At 40.6% G+C, this 17,116-nt stretch overlaps 1 protein-coding gene across 2 annotated transcripts in view; it reads left to right on the top strand.

Annotated features, from left to right (window-relative positions):
- The window catches only part of LOC147888672 (gamma carbonic anhydrase-like 1, mitochondrial), a 135,086-nt gene extending 118,186 nt beyond the window's left edge, over positions 1 to 16,900 (top strand). Inside the window, exons 2-3 of one of the 2 annotated variants that reach the window (XM_087392591.1) lie at positions 15,753 to 16,192; positions 16,388 to 16,900. In XM_087392591.1, the coding sequence (XP_087248717.1) occupies positions 15,814 to 16,192; positions 16,388 to 16,764 (756 nt within the window). In that variant the 5' untranslated portion in view covers positions 15,753 to 15,813 and the 3' untranslated portion in view covers positions 16,765 to 16,900. Of the gene's footprint in view, positions 1 to 15,746; positions 16,193 to 16,387 lie in introns of those variants that run through there. The other variant, XM_087392590.1, reaches the window with a different exon arrangement.
- The last annotated feature ends 216 nt before the right edge of the window (positions 16,901 to 17,116 follow it).

Below are 17,116 nucleotides of genomic sequence, written 5' to 3' on the forward strand. Positions count from 1 at the left end.
AAACCTACTTGGTAGAAGGAATATGGTGGAGAGACATTAGAGTTACAACATGCTGTCATGAGTGTACTCTCTATTGTTGCACCATCTGGTACATGTGAGTGAAACTAGAGTGCATAAGATTTCATCCATTCAAAGATATACAACCTATTAAAACCATCAAGATCTAATGACTTGGCTTATCATCTTGGAAACTTGCAGCTGTTGAAAGGGTTAATATTACAACCAAGGTAGCGAGTGGATTTAATGCCTTAGAATTGGTGATGAATGATTAACTACAAAAGACTACTAAGGGTGCCTTCAGTGAGGAAGAGGATGAGTTTGATCCACTTAGTGACAATAGTGACATGAGGTGGGTATGAGAATATGCTCACACTTATTTTTAATTCATGCGAGGGGATGGATACAACAATATGTTAATTAAATAATGCATATGCTTGTATCCATCTTGACTTAGTGTATGCATATGCTTGTATCCATCTTGACTTTGTACATATCTTGTGCTACATTGCATACAAATATGACATAACCGAAGAGTATAATGTTGTATCAAATTTTGTTGCATACGAGGGGATGGGTGTGAGAATATATGAAGTGACTGATAGTTGTCATCGCATAGCCTTTTACCCACGCAACTTTGCCACCTACCACTGGGCAGTCCGCCCATGCAGAGACCATCATGCTGGATTTTGGCATAATAATGAGATGCTGAACATCACCTCAATGGAGTCTTTGGCCTAACGACCTATCATCGCCCAAAATACAAGGTTGTCTTAGAGCAACCACAATGCTGGTTCTTGGAGTTATAGCTCCATTACCTATTTTTACATATTATAGGAGGAGGTCTATGACAACCACTACACTGGCAACAGAAGGATATCTATGACAGCCACTGCACTGGTTCTTGGAGTTATATATTTGTGTACCAAGGAAAATGTATTTCCTTGTGCAACCAAGCAAAAATGTAATTGATGAAATTGCCCTTGAGGGGTCCCCTATAGGGGCAAGGGCCATATCGGCATGAGATATGGCATGCTCATATGGCCCTTGCCCCTAGAGGGGAACCCTCAAGGGCCACATCGCCAATTGAATTTTTTGAAAGTTTAATTGTATTTTTCTAGATGTATCTCCATGCAACCACAATAGTGGGGCATTGGAGCTATTTTAGTGCTATTTTGCTCCTAAACCAAGGAAATTGTAGTCCTACTTTACTGGTATTTTAGTCCTTGTTATAGTAAATATAAATGAGGTAAAAAATATTCCGAGTCACCGTGGTGACTGGAGGCCTGGTGGTGCCATCCAAATAATCAACTACAATTCATAGAGTCAAAATCGAGCAAAAGAGATTACAATGAGCATCTACATCCAATAATAGGTTATATAAAAAGTAACAACTTATACTGAACAAAAACTGAACAGAGGATCTTACATTTATAAATACTCAACAATTGCTGAGAGCCTTAAAGGCCAAAAGATTACATCTAGTGACCATAACTAGCAGTCGCATATAAAATTTAACAAAAGTGCATATTGAGAGCCTCAAATTGAACAAAAAGAGATTACATAAATGTAATAAAAACTCAACAATTACCAAGAGCCTTAGAGACCAAAACATTACATCCAGCGAGCCAAAAGATTGTTGAGAGGCTTAGAGGCCAAAAAATTACATCCAGTCATTGCTGAGTGGTCATGAGCCTCATCTGAGCAAGAGGAAATTTGTACAGCTCAATATTGCCGCTAGCCCAATGTGTTGCATTAAAAGTTTTTAGGGAACCAATGGAGGAGATGATGCAGAGGCCAAAGACCATGCACATTGCCAGGACTCATATTATGGACCCCCAACAAGTCAAGAGTACTCTACTTTGAAAATCATGAGGCCTTCGTCAACGTATAGGGGAAACCCATACAACACAACCATAAAGACGCCAGAGACGAACATGTCTTCTAAATTTCTAACATGGAGATATGGGGGGAATCGACTGTGGGAACAAAGGGTGTCTACTAGTGCTAGCATTTCTACTTCAGGTGAGTGCAACACAATCACCTTATATGAGAAGTCAGATAACATTGGGATCATAGTGCATCGAGGGGTGGTGGTAGTAGGCATGGTGAAGATGATTGGGAGAGAAGAAAATGAGTGATGAGAGTTGGAGGGGGTCACGTGGAGAAAAGTAGAACAGGGGTGGAAAAGAGCTAGAGGAGGGTGTGTGGAGCAAAGTAGTAGAGCATGTAGCAGCGGATGAGAGAAATGTAGTAAAATGCCAAATGCCACGATCTTATATATCCACCGTGGTGGCTAGAGCTAGGGGTTCCATCCATATTAATTACAGCCCGCCATAGTGGAATCTTAGGCGTCACACTAGACGGGTTGGTAACCATGAAGTAGACACCCCAGGCAGGCTGGTACCATGAAGTAGACACCCAGTGGTGGGTGAGCAGGCCACTGCGGTGGGTGGTCATTAACTACCAGCCCAGTGGAATCTTAGCCACGACAAACGTGGCTGATGAGAGCCACCACTACCAGGTAGTATTTACCACAAAAGTAAATCATGAAGCCTAATCACCTCTAGTCACTCATTACCATGCACTCTAGTACTCTATTGAGCATACTAGCCCAGTGAATGGTAATTTACTACACTCATAGTAATCATACATGCAGGTGAGTAACTATGGGCCACTGTGGTGGCTGATAATTAACTGCTAGCCCAGTGGCCACAGACGTGGCTAATGAGAGCCACCACCATCAAGAAGTAATTACCACAAAAGTAAATCATGAAGCCTAATCACCTCTAATCACTCACCACCACCTCTAATTAAAGAAAATGTTAGGGGTAGCCCCCATCCTCAAACCACCTAACTGGAAGTTGCCATTTCATATTTTTGTGGATGCTACCGTGGGAGCTGTGGTGGGATAATCCCAAAATTTTGAGTCTGTTTCAGACACTACAGCGCACAGCAGGAGAGATTGCTTTGGGAGTTAGAATAACACCAGAGTTGATAGCTACAATTTTTGGTCTGCCTTACTATGAGGAAGAGATTTAACTAGACAAGTGTTTAGATGAGGTGATGATGGCAGAGTTTGGGAATCCTTACACATCTAAGAATTCCTATATGATCAGCAAGGTAAGACATCCTGTTAGGAAACAACAATTAGCTTGGTTTGTGGAGCAAGTGGTTCTGTTGGTTCGCAATGACTATATGGCAAAGGAAAATTATGCTTATTTGGTGACAGTAAAACAAGGAGAGAAGGTGTCGTGGGCTACACTATTGTGCACAAAGCTATTGCAAGAAATTTCTAGGAAGCAGGTTCCCACTCCGAATCAATTTTTGAGAATCACTCCTTATGTCACAGCCTTATTCAGCCATGTTACTCCTAAAAAGGGGAAAACTCTATGTCGTAAGGAGAAGGGCAAGTAGTTGTTTGGTGATGCAAATGAGCTTGTTAATAATACAATTGATGATTTGGTGCAAGCCAGATACACTTATGAGCAGTTAGTAGAAATGGTAACTGGTGGTAAATCATTATCTTCAGCTTTATGGAATACACCTATTGTGAGCAAGGAGAAGCTGCTACAAAAAGATCAACCTGTTATGAAGCCAAAAATTATGGTAAGAAAGGGAGCTATGATGGATTTGAAGAAAAGACTAGCCATGTCTCAGGACCCGAGCATGGAGGGTGTAGATGCAATCGATACACCGCTCGTCAGTAAGAATTCAGTGTCTACTATTTCATTTGAGCAATTCAACCATGCAGTTGAAATTGTACAAAGTTTTGGAAATCAGATGCAGGCAGTGTCAGACTGCTAGTGATATTTCTGATCTATAGGAAGAAAATCGTAAATTGTTGCAACAGGTCCAGGAAAGCACTGAGATGCGGAAGATTAAACAAGACTTGGCATAGTTATAGAAAAATTTTCAGGTGTATAAAGAGCAGAAGGAAAATGATCAATAGAAGCTCATACAACAAATAGAAAAACACCATGCATGTCTTCCTATTATGACTAAATGGCTAGAGGAGATGCAAGATCAGTTTTTTATTGTGTTGGAGGAGGTGTCTAAATGCAATAAAGAGTTGCAAACCAATAACTTATGGTTGCAAGCAAGACTGGAGGCATTGCAAAATTTGGAGTAGCAGCTAAAAGCCATTTCAAAAGAGACAGAGTTGGATGGGGTATTTGTGATAGCGAATGTTGTGGATAATCTTAAAAATGAGTTGGTAGTTATATCTCAAGGCGTGTGGGATAATTTAAAGGAGAGGCTGATTATTTTGGCTCAGAGACCTTATGAAGCTTTTGCTTCTGAGGAATATACAACAAATATCTTGAAGGATAAGGTTTAGGAATAGGAGAAGCAGATTCAAGAATTAAAGCAACAACTGTTGCAGTTTCAGCAACAGTCCCAAGTGACCTCAACAACATTGTAGGGTACTAATTCTGCAAAAAAAAATTCTAAGCTTTTGTCTGTGCAGGTACCTAAAGATATAGCACCAGGGCCAAGCAATCAAAGTAGTGGTTGGGTAAGAAAGACTTTCAAGAGGAGTTCGTATGACCAGAAGAACTACTTCAAGCTTTTAAAGTGGTCAATGATTTGACTGGTGGAAACCCGGATATACGGATGTTCAACCACCATTCGGAGGATCTATTCAATGAAGTACAAAAGAAAGAGGAGGATAGGACCACTATTGATCCAAAGAAACAGGTACAGGATGACGAGGAACAGTTTGAAGATCAAGTAGAAGAACAATATGAAGAGCAGCTTATGGGAGTTCAGCATGAAGATTATGATGTGGATTGTGAATTAATTCCAACTAGTTCAGTATCAGTAGACCATTGTACTGGGTCCACTACAGCGGATATATGAGTGGGTTCGAGTCTCAATAATTTTGTGGCACAAAATTGATTGTTCCACCGGGTGTGCCAGTGTGGACGAGTGTAGCCTAAACATATTTAAGAACTATTTACCTTAATGGGAGTTAGGTGTGCAACCGCTGATGGGGCACGTTTGCAAGTTAGCAAGCAACTACCATATGTAGTTAGTTAGTTGTTCGACTCATGGATCTATCACACAGTATTCTGAATGCGGATATGGTGTTGTTGATCGGACTCTGTTTTGCCTAGTTCTATGCTTATTTTATATGATGTTGTTACAAAAACCTTTGCAATATAAGAAATATGATCATCTCTATAGCACTCAATCTTGAGTTGGCATATTCTCTTTCAGAAGCTATGAATGTATTCATGAATTAACAGGTAGATTTTGGGATCTAATCTCTACCTGCTACATAACACCAAAAAAAAAATCCAAAAATATTAATTTGTGTATGCACTAGAAACATTTTGTAATACACATTTTGTAAAAAATAACATACTTTAAAAAACACTTTCAAGAATGCAATATATTAATTGTCATTCATTCACATTCTATTGAAATAATATTAATTATTCATTCAGAAGAAAGTGTAAGAACGAGTAATGAAAATTAAGAGACATGGATTCATTTCTATTAAAAGAATACACTCAAACTGTAAATCATTCATTCACATTCTATTGAAAGAATATTAAATATTCATTCAAAAGAAAGTGTAAGAATGAGTAATGAAAATTGGGAGACATGGATTCATTTCTAATGAAAGAACACTCAAACTGTAAATCATTCATTCACATTCTATTGAAAGAATATTAAATATTCATTCAAAAGAAAGTGTAAGAATGAGTAATAAAAATTGAGAGACATGGATTCATTTCTATTGAAAGAATATACTCAAATTTTTCATAAGAACACTCAAACTATAAATCATTCATTCACATTCTATTGAAAGAATATTAAATATTCATTCAAAAGAAAGTGTAAGAATGAGACAAGTGTTCTAATAACCTTTAAAACTTTAAATTCATACACCTTTAAAACTCTTTGTATTCTTTCACATTCTATTGAAAGAATATTGAATATTCATTCAAAGAAAGTGTGAGAATACAAACACAAAATAAAATCATATTTCTCACAAGAGATCTAAGGAACTCAACAAGGAGATCCTAGAACTCCCACAAACAAATTTCATAGACACAAAAACAAGAACATTTCTCACAAGAGATCAAAGGAACTCAACAAGGAGATCCTAGAACTCCCACAGACAAATTTCATAAACACAAAAACAAGCACATTTCTCACAAGAGATCTAAGGAACCTAACAAGAAGATCCTAGAACTCCTACAAACAAAATTTATCCCAAGAGATCTAAGGAACTCAACAAGGAGATCCTAGAACTCCCACAAACAAATTTCATAGACACAAAAGCACCAAAAGCACATTCTCACAAGAGATATAAGGAACTCAACAAGGAGATCCTAGAACTCCCACAAACAAATTTCATAGACACAAAAACACCCAAAGCACTTTTCTCACAAGAGATTAAAGGAACTCAACAAAGTGAACCTAGAACTCCCACAAACAAAGACACAAAGACCAAAACCAAAAATCTCACAAGAGATATCAGGAACTCAAATAGAGACCCTAAAGCTCCCACAAACAAAATCCGTCTTATTTCAGACCTTCTAGATTGCTTTCACAACCTTGAAGGACCTTTCTTCTTTCTTTTCCTTGTTTGATCTCTTATGCCTGGCTAGGGAACCAAGCGCAAGATAAGAGAAATTGGCAAACAGTGACCTTATATACAGAAACATAGCCACACATTCGTCCTAATACAGGTTTATTCGTCCAAATAAGTTATTCGTACGAATAGGTATTCATACGAATAAAATCTATTCATATGAATATAGAGGGATGATGTGTCGATTTATGTAAAAAACGTGACATGTCACTGCTTTTTTACCTGATTTTTTCTTTCATTTGAATCATTCGAGTGATTTTCCCGTATTTTTTGAATCACAAATTCGAATTTTTCTACTTAGGTAAATAATAACTGGCCTTATTAATTTAGGGATTCAATACTACTTAGATTGAAAATAATGAGGGGGAAAGCTTTGGCTAGGGATGTGTTGACAAGAGAGGTAAGAGGGGGGGGGCGGAATGTCAATAACTACATGAATGTGTGTAAGAGTGTAGAAAATGTGTGTGTGTGTGTGTGTGTGTGTGTGTGTGTGTGTGTGTGTGTGAGAGAGAGAGAGAGAGAGACAGAGCGAGACAGAGAGACAGAGAGACAGAGAGAGCATGAACAAACTCTCTTGCTTGGCTTCCACAAAGATTGAAGGCCAACCTTTGGAGAGTCTAATAGGAACATTTCAATCTTTCCACTCAGAGATTGGGGAGTTGATGCTCCTAGGGCATAGTTTAGTCTCCTTAATCAATTTAGGGGTTTTTTGAACTAAAGCATGTTATCAAGTGCCTCAAAGAGATCGAGAATTTGGAAGCATTTATTTGGTATCTCTTCCCGCTTTTGATAGTATAGAATGGCCCATTCCCAATCCATTCACTATAAAGGAATTTAGGATGAAGATGCAAAAAAGATATTCAAGCATCCATGTAATTCACTTTTGGTTCTAAGTCCGTTGGTGTGAGTTAGTTCATGCCCTCCTTGGTGTTTGTCCGTTGCTTCAAATCTATCTTCATTCATAGAACAAAGATGATGTAGGCTTGTAAACAAATGGAACAATAGTTCTTGTGTAGTCTCCTCTTCTTGGTTGGGTAGTCTCCTCTATTCTGGTTAGGATAGTAAGGAAGGTATTCAAAAGGAGGATCACATTAGATGTGTAGTTTCCACAGAAACACTAGTCACAAGGTACCAAGTTTTGCGAGGGAGTTGTTACATGAGGTTTGCATACACTGTATAGGCAATGGAAAATCAATCACAATACTTGTATTGCATTGGATTATGTTGCAAAAGAGAAAACAAAGATACAGATTTCTATGCCACATTGTGTGATCGTGTCTTGAAGTAACCGGTAGTTGGACCTTGAAGCACATTTGAGAGTACCTGGCTATAACATTTGATGACTATGAATTTTTCTTTAGTTTGGATGGGAATAAAGTAAGAAGATGACTTGAAGCTATGTCATTGTACAATCATTGGAAACCTCCATGTGAAATTGTTGTTTACATTTGATCAACTAAATATATGGATTTTTAAATATTTTTTCTCATGAAAAATGTCTCTTGTTTAATTGTAACCATGTGTCTTCTTATATGTTTTAATAGTACCTTTTTTGTATTTTTTGATAATTTAGACTTTATAAAATGTGGTCCCTACAAAGTTTTTCATTGTTTCCTCACTCTTTGTTGTCTTCCCTGCTCATGGCCACCCCATGCCTTGCCTTTCATGACTATGTAGTTGCTACTCCCTATGCGAGTAGGGAGGATGAGCTCTACGAGATCTTTGATCACCAGCTCGATGTAGAGCATACCATCTGAAAGCACCTCCACATTATTACTGATGTGATACAATTCATGAACGAAATCATCCGATCATACAGTGTTCGTTTTGGCATTGAGGGAGGTGATTGGGTTCCTTGTGACCTGCTGTTTGAGTGTCACCAAAAAGATGTATTATTCAAATACAGGATGAAGAGTTTCTACAAGGATCTATCTCAAAGACACTTTTTTCAATTCTCGGACTTAGGTTTACAAGAGCTCGGTTTGCAAGGCCATGGCAAATGTTACTTGTCTTGGCAGATGGCTTACAGTCTCATTCTACTAGAGATGGAGGACCTTGATGTTTCGTAGTTTGTGCAAGTCATGCCAATGCTCTTGCCAATTAAAGAAGCTACTGATGTCGAAGGGATTATGGATGCCAACGTGGAGGAAAATTTGGCCATCCAATTGTATGAAGAAGCTACTCTATAGCACCCACAATTGGAGCTAGGGGTGGAAGGCCACGAAAGGGAGGAGGAGAGGGTAGGACCATTGATAGGAGTAGAGAGTTCAGAGCCAGAACCAAGTGTCCAAGGCCCTGAAATGGAGTAATAGAGGGTGACCAGACTGCACATGGTTGTATATCAACAACAGCCAGAACCAAACACTCCTTTAGAAATTTAAGAGGCATTAGCGATAGATGTCGAAGATCGAGAAAGAGGGGAGCTTGTATTGGATGTAGTAATGTTACAATCTCTACCCCCTATACATTTTTTTGCAAGGCATACAATTCTTCACATGATTCTGTGAAGATGATACTCTAGGAATCAAGCAATGCCCTAGGCATTGTAGATGAAGGATTGCCTAGCAACACAAATCTAGCAAAGGTGGAATCTTTGGAGGGTGCACTCCATGCAACTTAGGAAGAGATGATGCATGCTGAACAAACCTACGTCACAAAAGAAGAATATTAGCAGGCCCAAGCTGTGGTGGTGGAGAGAAGCCGAGCTGCAAAACAACATCGAGAGAATCATCTAGGGAGGCTTCTTCATCTATTAGAACTTCGACGATTGATCAGACAAAGAGCTCTGTTGACCTTCATAGGAAATGTCTTGAGAAGGCAAATGTACAAGTGCTAGTACATATAATTTAATGTATGTTTTTAGTTTTCAATTTCATTTCATATTTAAAGATAATCTAATCAATATGTTTTGGTGGATTTCTAAGGATACAATTGAGGTCGACGATTTTGGATTGTGCAAGGGAGGCACAAGGCAATGTTTTCGAAAAGATGCCTCCCTTGCCCATTATATGGGGCTTTTTCAAAGGCACACAATTTTATGCATGGAGGCAACCCATGTCAATCCGGTGCACTCTCTTGATCACAACTCATAACACCATTGCTCCATTGGTACTTGCCATTATCTACAATGTTTTTACTATTTTTGTGTTCTTTCCAACTTGTGAATGCATGCAAAAGAGACATGGGTATGTTGCATTTGCATCTGTTTGAATGCACTTCAATGTTCTCAAGTCTCCAAACATATGCCACTCAATCTTGAAAGATCCAAACCCTTCAACATGAAGCAACTCTCCCTTGGTTAGAGCATTTATAATGCTTGGAATTGGAGACCCATTCAAAGACCCACTTCAAGTAAGAGAGGGTCTCTTTAGGGACTTCAAACGTTGCAAGCCACCAAATATGATTTTCTGTTTGCACTCTAAATCTTCAATAACTTCTCTATCTTGTGCATGTTGTAAATCATTATTCATAAGTGTAATGCTGACTCACTCTAACTTGTGTCCTTTCACTACTTCACACTCATCCAACTTGATAATAGACACTAGTTGCAAGTTGCAAAAGCATAATAGTAAAGTTGTCAAGCCTATGCACGGGTTATCACTAACATGATGCCTTGAATAAAACATGAAATGAAGATCCAAATTATTGCATTCACTTCTTGCCTTCATGCTCTAGAGCTGGGACCATTGCAGCTTGCAACTTATGCACATCTAAGAACACATTGTTGTACTCAGTGTATTGAAATGCATGTAAATTTTTTGAGATCTTTTTTGACTGTTTTGTTTTCTTGGCAGCTTGATCATTGTGCAACACCGGTGTGTTAGAAATGTGCAAAAAAACACCCAACATATCTTGCACAATAGGATTAGACCTTTTTCTTTCTTTCATAATATATTAAGGTCTTGACAACATTGGATTCTTTAGACCATGGCGACGAAGTGCATTACAAAAAATATTATAAATGGCTAGGTATCCTTGCCTTCTAATTCCAACAACATCACAAGCATGCATCACTTCAGATGCATCGACCATGTTGTCCAGATCAAGGACCACCTCTTGCAATACTGCAAGGTGCAATGCATGTCATCTTGGATCTTAGAGAGTAGAAATGAATTCCTTCTTTTTGATGGTACTCTTCACCGTGTAAAGCTTGTCGCAAGTGTTCTTTCCAACAACATCACTAATAAAGTTCCTTCAAAATACTTTAATAACACGAATTCAACATAATGGAGAGAAACAATGCAAAAAACTGAAGGTATATTCTACACAAATACAAACCGTGTCACTTGCACTCTATGCTTCCTTGCACCACTGGTAGCCGCTAAGCACTCCATTGGTTGTATAGCCCTACGCCTTTGCTTGTAACCAAGAGGCATGCTCTTAAAGTTGCACATTTTGTTGCCTTTGCAACTCTAATTCCTTCAACAAGTCACGGTTGTCACAAAGCTAAATGCAAAGAGGTGTACAAAACAATTCCTACGCTATTACCTTTTGTTGCAAATTGTGAAGAGTACCTTGAAGCTTTCCATATTTCTCTTGCACAGAGGTAGTTCCAATCTTGTTGGGCTTGGACATCCTTTCCACTAATGTGTTTCACAATAACCAAGAAAACCTTGATGACCATGTCCAACATATTGAATCAAACTTGGCAAATTATGAAATGTGGGAGGTGCACAAAGCAAGAGGATCTAGTGGATAGAGTACACCATTACTCCAAAAGTCAATGTACTTGCATCCTGCCTCCCATAGAGCTGGCTCAATGTCTCTAACTAGGTCCAATATGAAACATTGGTACATTGGTACACTAGGTCTAGTTTGGAACACTGGTACATAGGGTTTAATCTGGTACACTGCTATGCTCTTTGGTCCAACTCTTGAACACTTCATTGTACATTGGTACGCTCTTTAGTCTGGTACAGTGGTACAATCTTTGGGCCAAGTCTTGAATACTCCATTGTCTTTAGTATCGCAAGGCACCAATTAAACCATCTATTCATCCCCTTAGAAGATAAGGATTGACAAGAACTTGCAAAAGTACCAAATATCTTTCATCTATTTCAACTTGACATACACCAAATCAAAGTCACAGACTAGATAGAGGGGTTTATGGTCAGACAATGTGAGGGAATAAAAACCTAAGAGGTGATTCTACTAGATCTACTTAGTAGATCTTGAGAGAGGTAAGCCCTATCCAAGTCTTGCCTCCCTTTTGTGATCTCCTACCTACTGGTCCAAGTTAAAGTACCAAGTCTGCAAGAGTCAACTAGTTGAAGGGTGTCCTTCAGATTTTCCTAGGCATGTAATTCATCATTATTCCTTTACCTTGCCATCTGTCCTTTTTATCCTCAACCATGCTTAAATCTCCTATCACAAAGGCATTTCCATTAACCATTATCAAAGCATCCCAAGTGTTTGTCCTACATCGCATATTAGTAGGGGCATAAAATGTAATAACAATGAATCATACCACTTTCATGACACGTAATCCACCATTGCTCTCCATCTCTCAATTCACTGATTATGCCGTCCTTGAAGCATGAAAGCACTCCTATGGTAATACCACCCCTCCCTCCTTCTGTGTCTGGCCTTCAATCTAGCTTCTAAAGTCTGGTTTATGACTTGACTTCTTGGAGTGCTAGAAAGGTTGGTGAGAGTGGGTTAGCTCCAAGCTAGTTTTTACTTACCATTCTTCTTTTGCCTCTTCTTTGCCTTGGGGTTTGAGCTTCACCCTTGTGAGACTCCCTCTTTTTTACTTGGGAAAGCCTCCTCTTGTTTTGCAGAATAGTCATAGCATTACTTTGTACAACAAAATCTTTCTCTCTTGCCAAAGGATTTGGGAGCTTTTTCTCAAATTCATCCTCCTCATTTCCTCATTGATCATTGTATCCATATTATTTATTTTCTCTTCAAAGTCATTTGCCATGCAAGTTTGATCTCTATATTATCAAATTCATTTTAATGTTCTTGAATCCATACATCTGTCTTTTGGTCTGCCAAAGCTTCATAAGCATTTTTGGAGGTGAAGGAAATATCCATTTTCCCTTTGCTATTGATGTCCACCACAACAGCCTCTGCTTTCTCTCCTTTCTTGTTTGATCAAGGTTAGGGGAAACATGAGGTTGGTTAGCTTTTGAGACCTACTTGTCCCTTGGTCCTAAGGGAGGAGTGGGGGCTGCCAAAGTTGGTTTGGCTTTTGTCTTTTTTGGTGGACAATTTTTGACTATGTGGCTAGACAACCCACGCAAAAAACATGAAACATGGAGGTTCTTATAAATCAATTGTTATTCCTTAGCCCATTATAGAGAGTTGCCACTTGATTACATAGAGAAAGGGGAATGTTTGGGAGCTCCACCCAGATAGACATTTTTGTAGATCTTTGCTTGGTGGGGTTGAGTTTTGGAGTTCATCTTCCTAAACACAGGGCTTGATTCCTAATTGTCTATAAGCCCAATGCAACGCTCTAGCAGCATCTCTCTCAAAAAGGAAAACCAAAAATCCCTTCCTACATATGTCACAAAGGAAACCGTTTCTCACCCAACATTCCTCACCCAAGCTTCAAGGATAGCATCTAGAGGACATGAACTAGGGAGAAAATCGACCAATGTGTGGAAAATGAAGCCATTAAATAGACTTATAGTGAAGTTCCTCGTCTATAGTGGCCAAAATGTAAGTACCTGGACTAGAGGTAAGTGAATTGTCCAACGAACCATCCTTTTTTGCCAACTTTTCAACACTTTCTTCGGTGCTTGTTGCTTGGCTTCTGCAGTGAGCTTTTCAGAGGGGTATCAGGAAAGTCCATAAGTGATGACAAGAGAATTGTTAGGGAGGGGAGGGAAAACAAGGTCTCCCAACTCCTTCTCCCTGTGGATTGGGTGGAGGGAGGGGTGGGAGAAGATGGGATGTCCCGTCTGAGTCGTCCTCCATGACCTTCGGATCCCGACCCATGTTGCTGAAAGAGGCCAGGAAGAGTTCGGGTTGGAGTAGACACCCTGTAGATTGAGATCAGACCTTGATGTGCAGACCTACATCCAGGAGGAGAGCATATGAATCTATAGAGGAAGCATCTGTCAATAAAGAACCGAGCAACTACTAAAGCCTACCATAGAGACCCATGGTGGCAGAGAGAGAGTTTCCTACATAGCCTTGTTTTGGTACCTTACCTCAGGGATTGTTTCCAGAGGTGTTGGTATATATGTGGGCACGCTTTTTCTTTTGGTACTTGAGGTTCATCTATATATCTTTTATTTTTGTTGTACATCTTAGTACTCTTTCAGATCTGAATTGCCCTCTTGCATTTAAGTAAAGCACGTCAGTTGTGTTCCCCATAAGTATCTTCCATCTCGGTGTGAATCTTTCACTGTGCTGTGAAGTAGTGCTAGCCTTAAGCAATCAAGCTACCTCTACTTTTCTAACAATATGCACATCTCTAAGCATGTAGCTAAACACACATTAATGAGAGTGTACAAGTGTGTGTGGGCATTGAGTCCTAGTATATTGGGAAGTGCACATACGTTACATGTATAGGGAACCTCCTGGTCGTATTTAACCTTTCATCTAAGCAACCTTATGTTAATAAATAATAATTACAGTTGGAAATCACAAAAAGAGAATCCAACTCAAAAGCTCTTTCTCTAAGGAGTGCTAATAACCAACTCTATAAGCGCGTCCTCAAAGAAGTACTAATAAAGAATGAGAAGGAATCCCTCTCTTTTTTTCTCATATACACACCCACTCACAAACCCATGGCCAATTACAAGGGGCCAACAGCCTGTCATGGCCTATGCTCACAGGCTGTAGAGGAGTTTCTTGAGGAAGTCGACGTGGGCAGCCCCCTGAACCACCTCGGCATCTAGCTCAGCTCTTGCGGAACTAATCCCTGTAAGGAAAGTTTTAATGAAGGACGATTTAAGATGCCTCAGAAAACAAGGGGAAAATGAAAGAAGAAGAAGAAAAAGAAGAAGAAGAAAAAAAGAAAAGTAGAAGAAAATAAGAAGAATGAAAAGGAACTAATCCTTTTTTTTCCTCACTTAGGCTGGGTTCACACCACTCGCCGGCCATCCTCTACAAGGGGGTGTGAAGGACATAGACACAAAAGGGTATGTCTCATGAAGGCCGCCCACTCCATGGCCAACTCCTCCAACTGCTACATGATTGGCCCATTCCATTGCCTCCAACCGCTACACCAATCACATGTTGTTGATATAAATTACCCCAGCTGGTGTGAACCACCACACCCAATGGCCATCATTCAATTTTATTTCCTCCACCATGATAGATTGGGTGGTCTGAACCCACCCTTATCTTTCTTTTTTCTCCCTCACACATCCATGGATGCTAGAGGGGCCAATTGCCCTACACTAACAGGTAATAGTGGAGGGAATCGAATGTGGGCAATCAGCTCATTCAGACAGGCATCGCAAACTATTTGCGGAGGGAGCTTAAGGTGGGAAACTAATATTCGACTGTTTGTAAGGAGAGGTTTAATTAAGGAGAACGGGGGGAATGAAAGAAGAAAAGAAGAAGACGAAGAAGAAGAAGAAGAGCAAGAGCAAGCTTTGGCTATGTGTCGCGGGTACAAAGGAAGGGCTAACCTCCTGCACTCCTACGTGGACACGCAACAAGGGAGTTTCCCAAGGGCAGAGGACTTTATCCATCTCATACATGCATGGCCAGCTACGAGGGGTGAACTGCCCTATGCTGATAGGCAACAACAGAGGAGTTAACCCAAGGGTATCAAAGGACTTAACCCAAGGAGTTTCCCAAGGGCAGAGGACTTTATCCGTCTCACACATGCATGGCCAGCTACAAGGGGTGAACCGCCCTACCCTGACAGGCAACAACAGAGGAGTTAACCCAAGGGCATCGGATGCAGGTAGGCAACTGAGGCGGGGCAGGGAATTCAACTGGGAACTAATTCGTGGCAAGGAGCTCAGCTAGGTGGGGAACTAATCCTTGGGCAAACACCCAAACCGCCTGGGCAGGGAGCTCAGGTGGGGAACTAATCCTTGGCAGGGAGCTCACGTAGGAACTAATCCTTGGGCGAACACGCAAACCGTAGGTGGGGAACTAATCGAGGTGGGGAACTGAACCTTGGTTATAAGAAAGAGTTCATGTCTCAGAAAACAATGGGACATGAAAGAAGAAGGAGAAGAAGAAGAGCTTAAAGCACAAAAGAAGAAGAAGAAGAAGAGGACTTGAAGCTTTTGGCTATGGCGTCCCGTGCAGCAGCAAGCTCCATAGCTCGCTCAGCCAAGCTCCTCCTCTGCCCTTCCCCTGCTCCTCGCCATTCCTCCTCTCGCTCCTTCTGGGCCTTCAACTCCGCCTCCCCCCTCAACAGCTCCGGTCACGTCGAATGGGACTACCGTGGCCAGCGTCAAGTCCTTCCCATCAACCATATCGTTCCTTACATAGCTGTCGACGCCTACGTTGCTCCCAATGTCGTCGTTGCCGGTGCTGTTGACGTTTTCGATTACTCCTCCGTCTGGTATGGCTCCGTCCTCCGTGGCGATCTCAACAAGATCACCATTGGCCCTTTCTCCAACGTGCAGGACAAATGTGTCCTCCATGCTGCCCGGACTTCCCCCACAGGTTTGGTTTCCCTCCTCAACGCATTCCCTCAATGCCCCAGATAATTGGACTGCATCCTCTAAATTCAAGAGCATCCACTTTCTCCCACAGTTTAATTGTGAATCTCTCTCTGTGAAAATAATGTTAAGCTCAGAAACTGCGATCGGTTTGGTGCATGCGAGGCTGAGTACAATTTTGTGCCTCATCGTTCTTCAGGTCTCCCTGCCGAAACGGAAATCGGCAAATATGTTACAGTAGGGGCATACAGCACTATACGATCATGTGTTATCGAGGATGAGGTGCTTATCGGACAGCGTTGCATTCTGATGGAAGGCTCACTTGTCGAGACGCACACCATTCTTGAGTCAGGTTCTCTTGTACCACCGGGTCGCCGGATACCTACTGGAGAGGTGTGGGCTGGCACCCCTGCAAGATTTGTAAGAAAAGCGACGTACGATGAAGTCCACTCTATAAAACTGTTAGCTGAGAAATTGCGAAATGTTGCCAAAGAACATTCTTGCGAGTTTCTACCCTACTCGACAGCCTACTTGGAGGCAGAAAAGTTAAAACGATCGCTCTCCCTTCCAGCCTAGAGAAGGTGCTGAGGACGCTTGTCGAAACAACGTTTTTGTGCGTAGAATCCGAGCCGTCTGTGTTTCTTGTGTTCACGTTTTAAACTTGACAAAACACAACCCACAGTTATTATTAGGAGGTTTCTTGTTTCTGGGTGCTGTACTTTCACCAATAAAAGTAAGTTGGAGTGGAAACCTGATTTGAATGAATCTGCCGAAATTTGCTCCGAGATCTACATTATATTTGGTCACAGGTACAACCTTGGATTTTTCGACTATGTTATAATTTTGGTTCTTCCTAACCTTAAAGATGCTGTGAATGGGGGAGAGAGAGAGAGAGAGAGAGAGAGCGTGTTTGAAATATGGCCCAAAG

The sequence above is a fragment of the Dipteris shenzhenensis genome, chromosome 21, assembly GCF_047967505.1.
Source record: "Dipteris shenzhenensis isolate YYH24624 ecotype China chromosome 21, Dip_SZ_1.0, whole genome shotgun sequence".
NCBI classification, from domain to species: Eukaryota; Viridiplantae; Streptophyta; class Polypodiopsida; order Gleicheniales; family Dipteridaceae; genus Dipteris; species Dipteris shenzhenensis.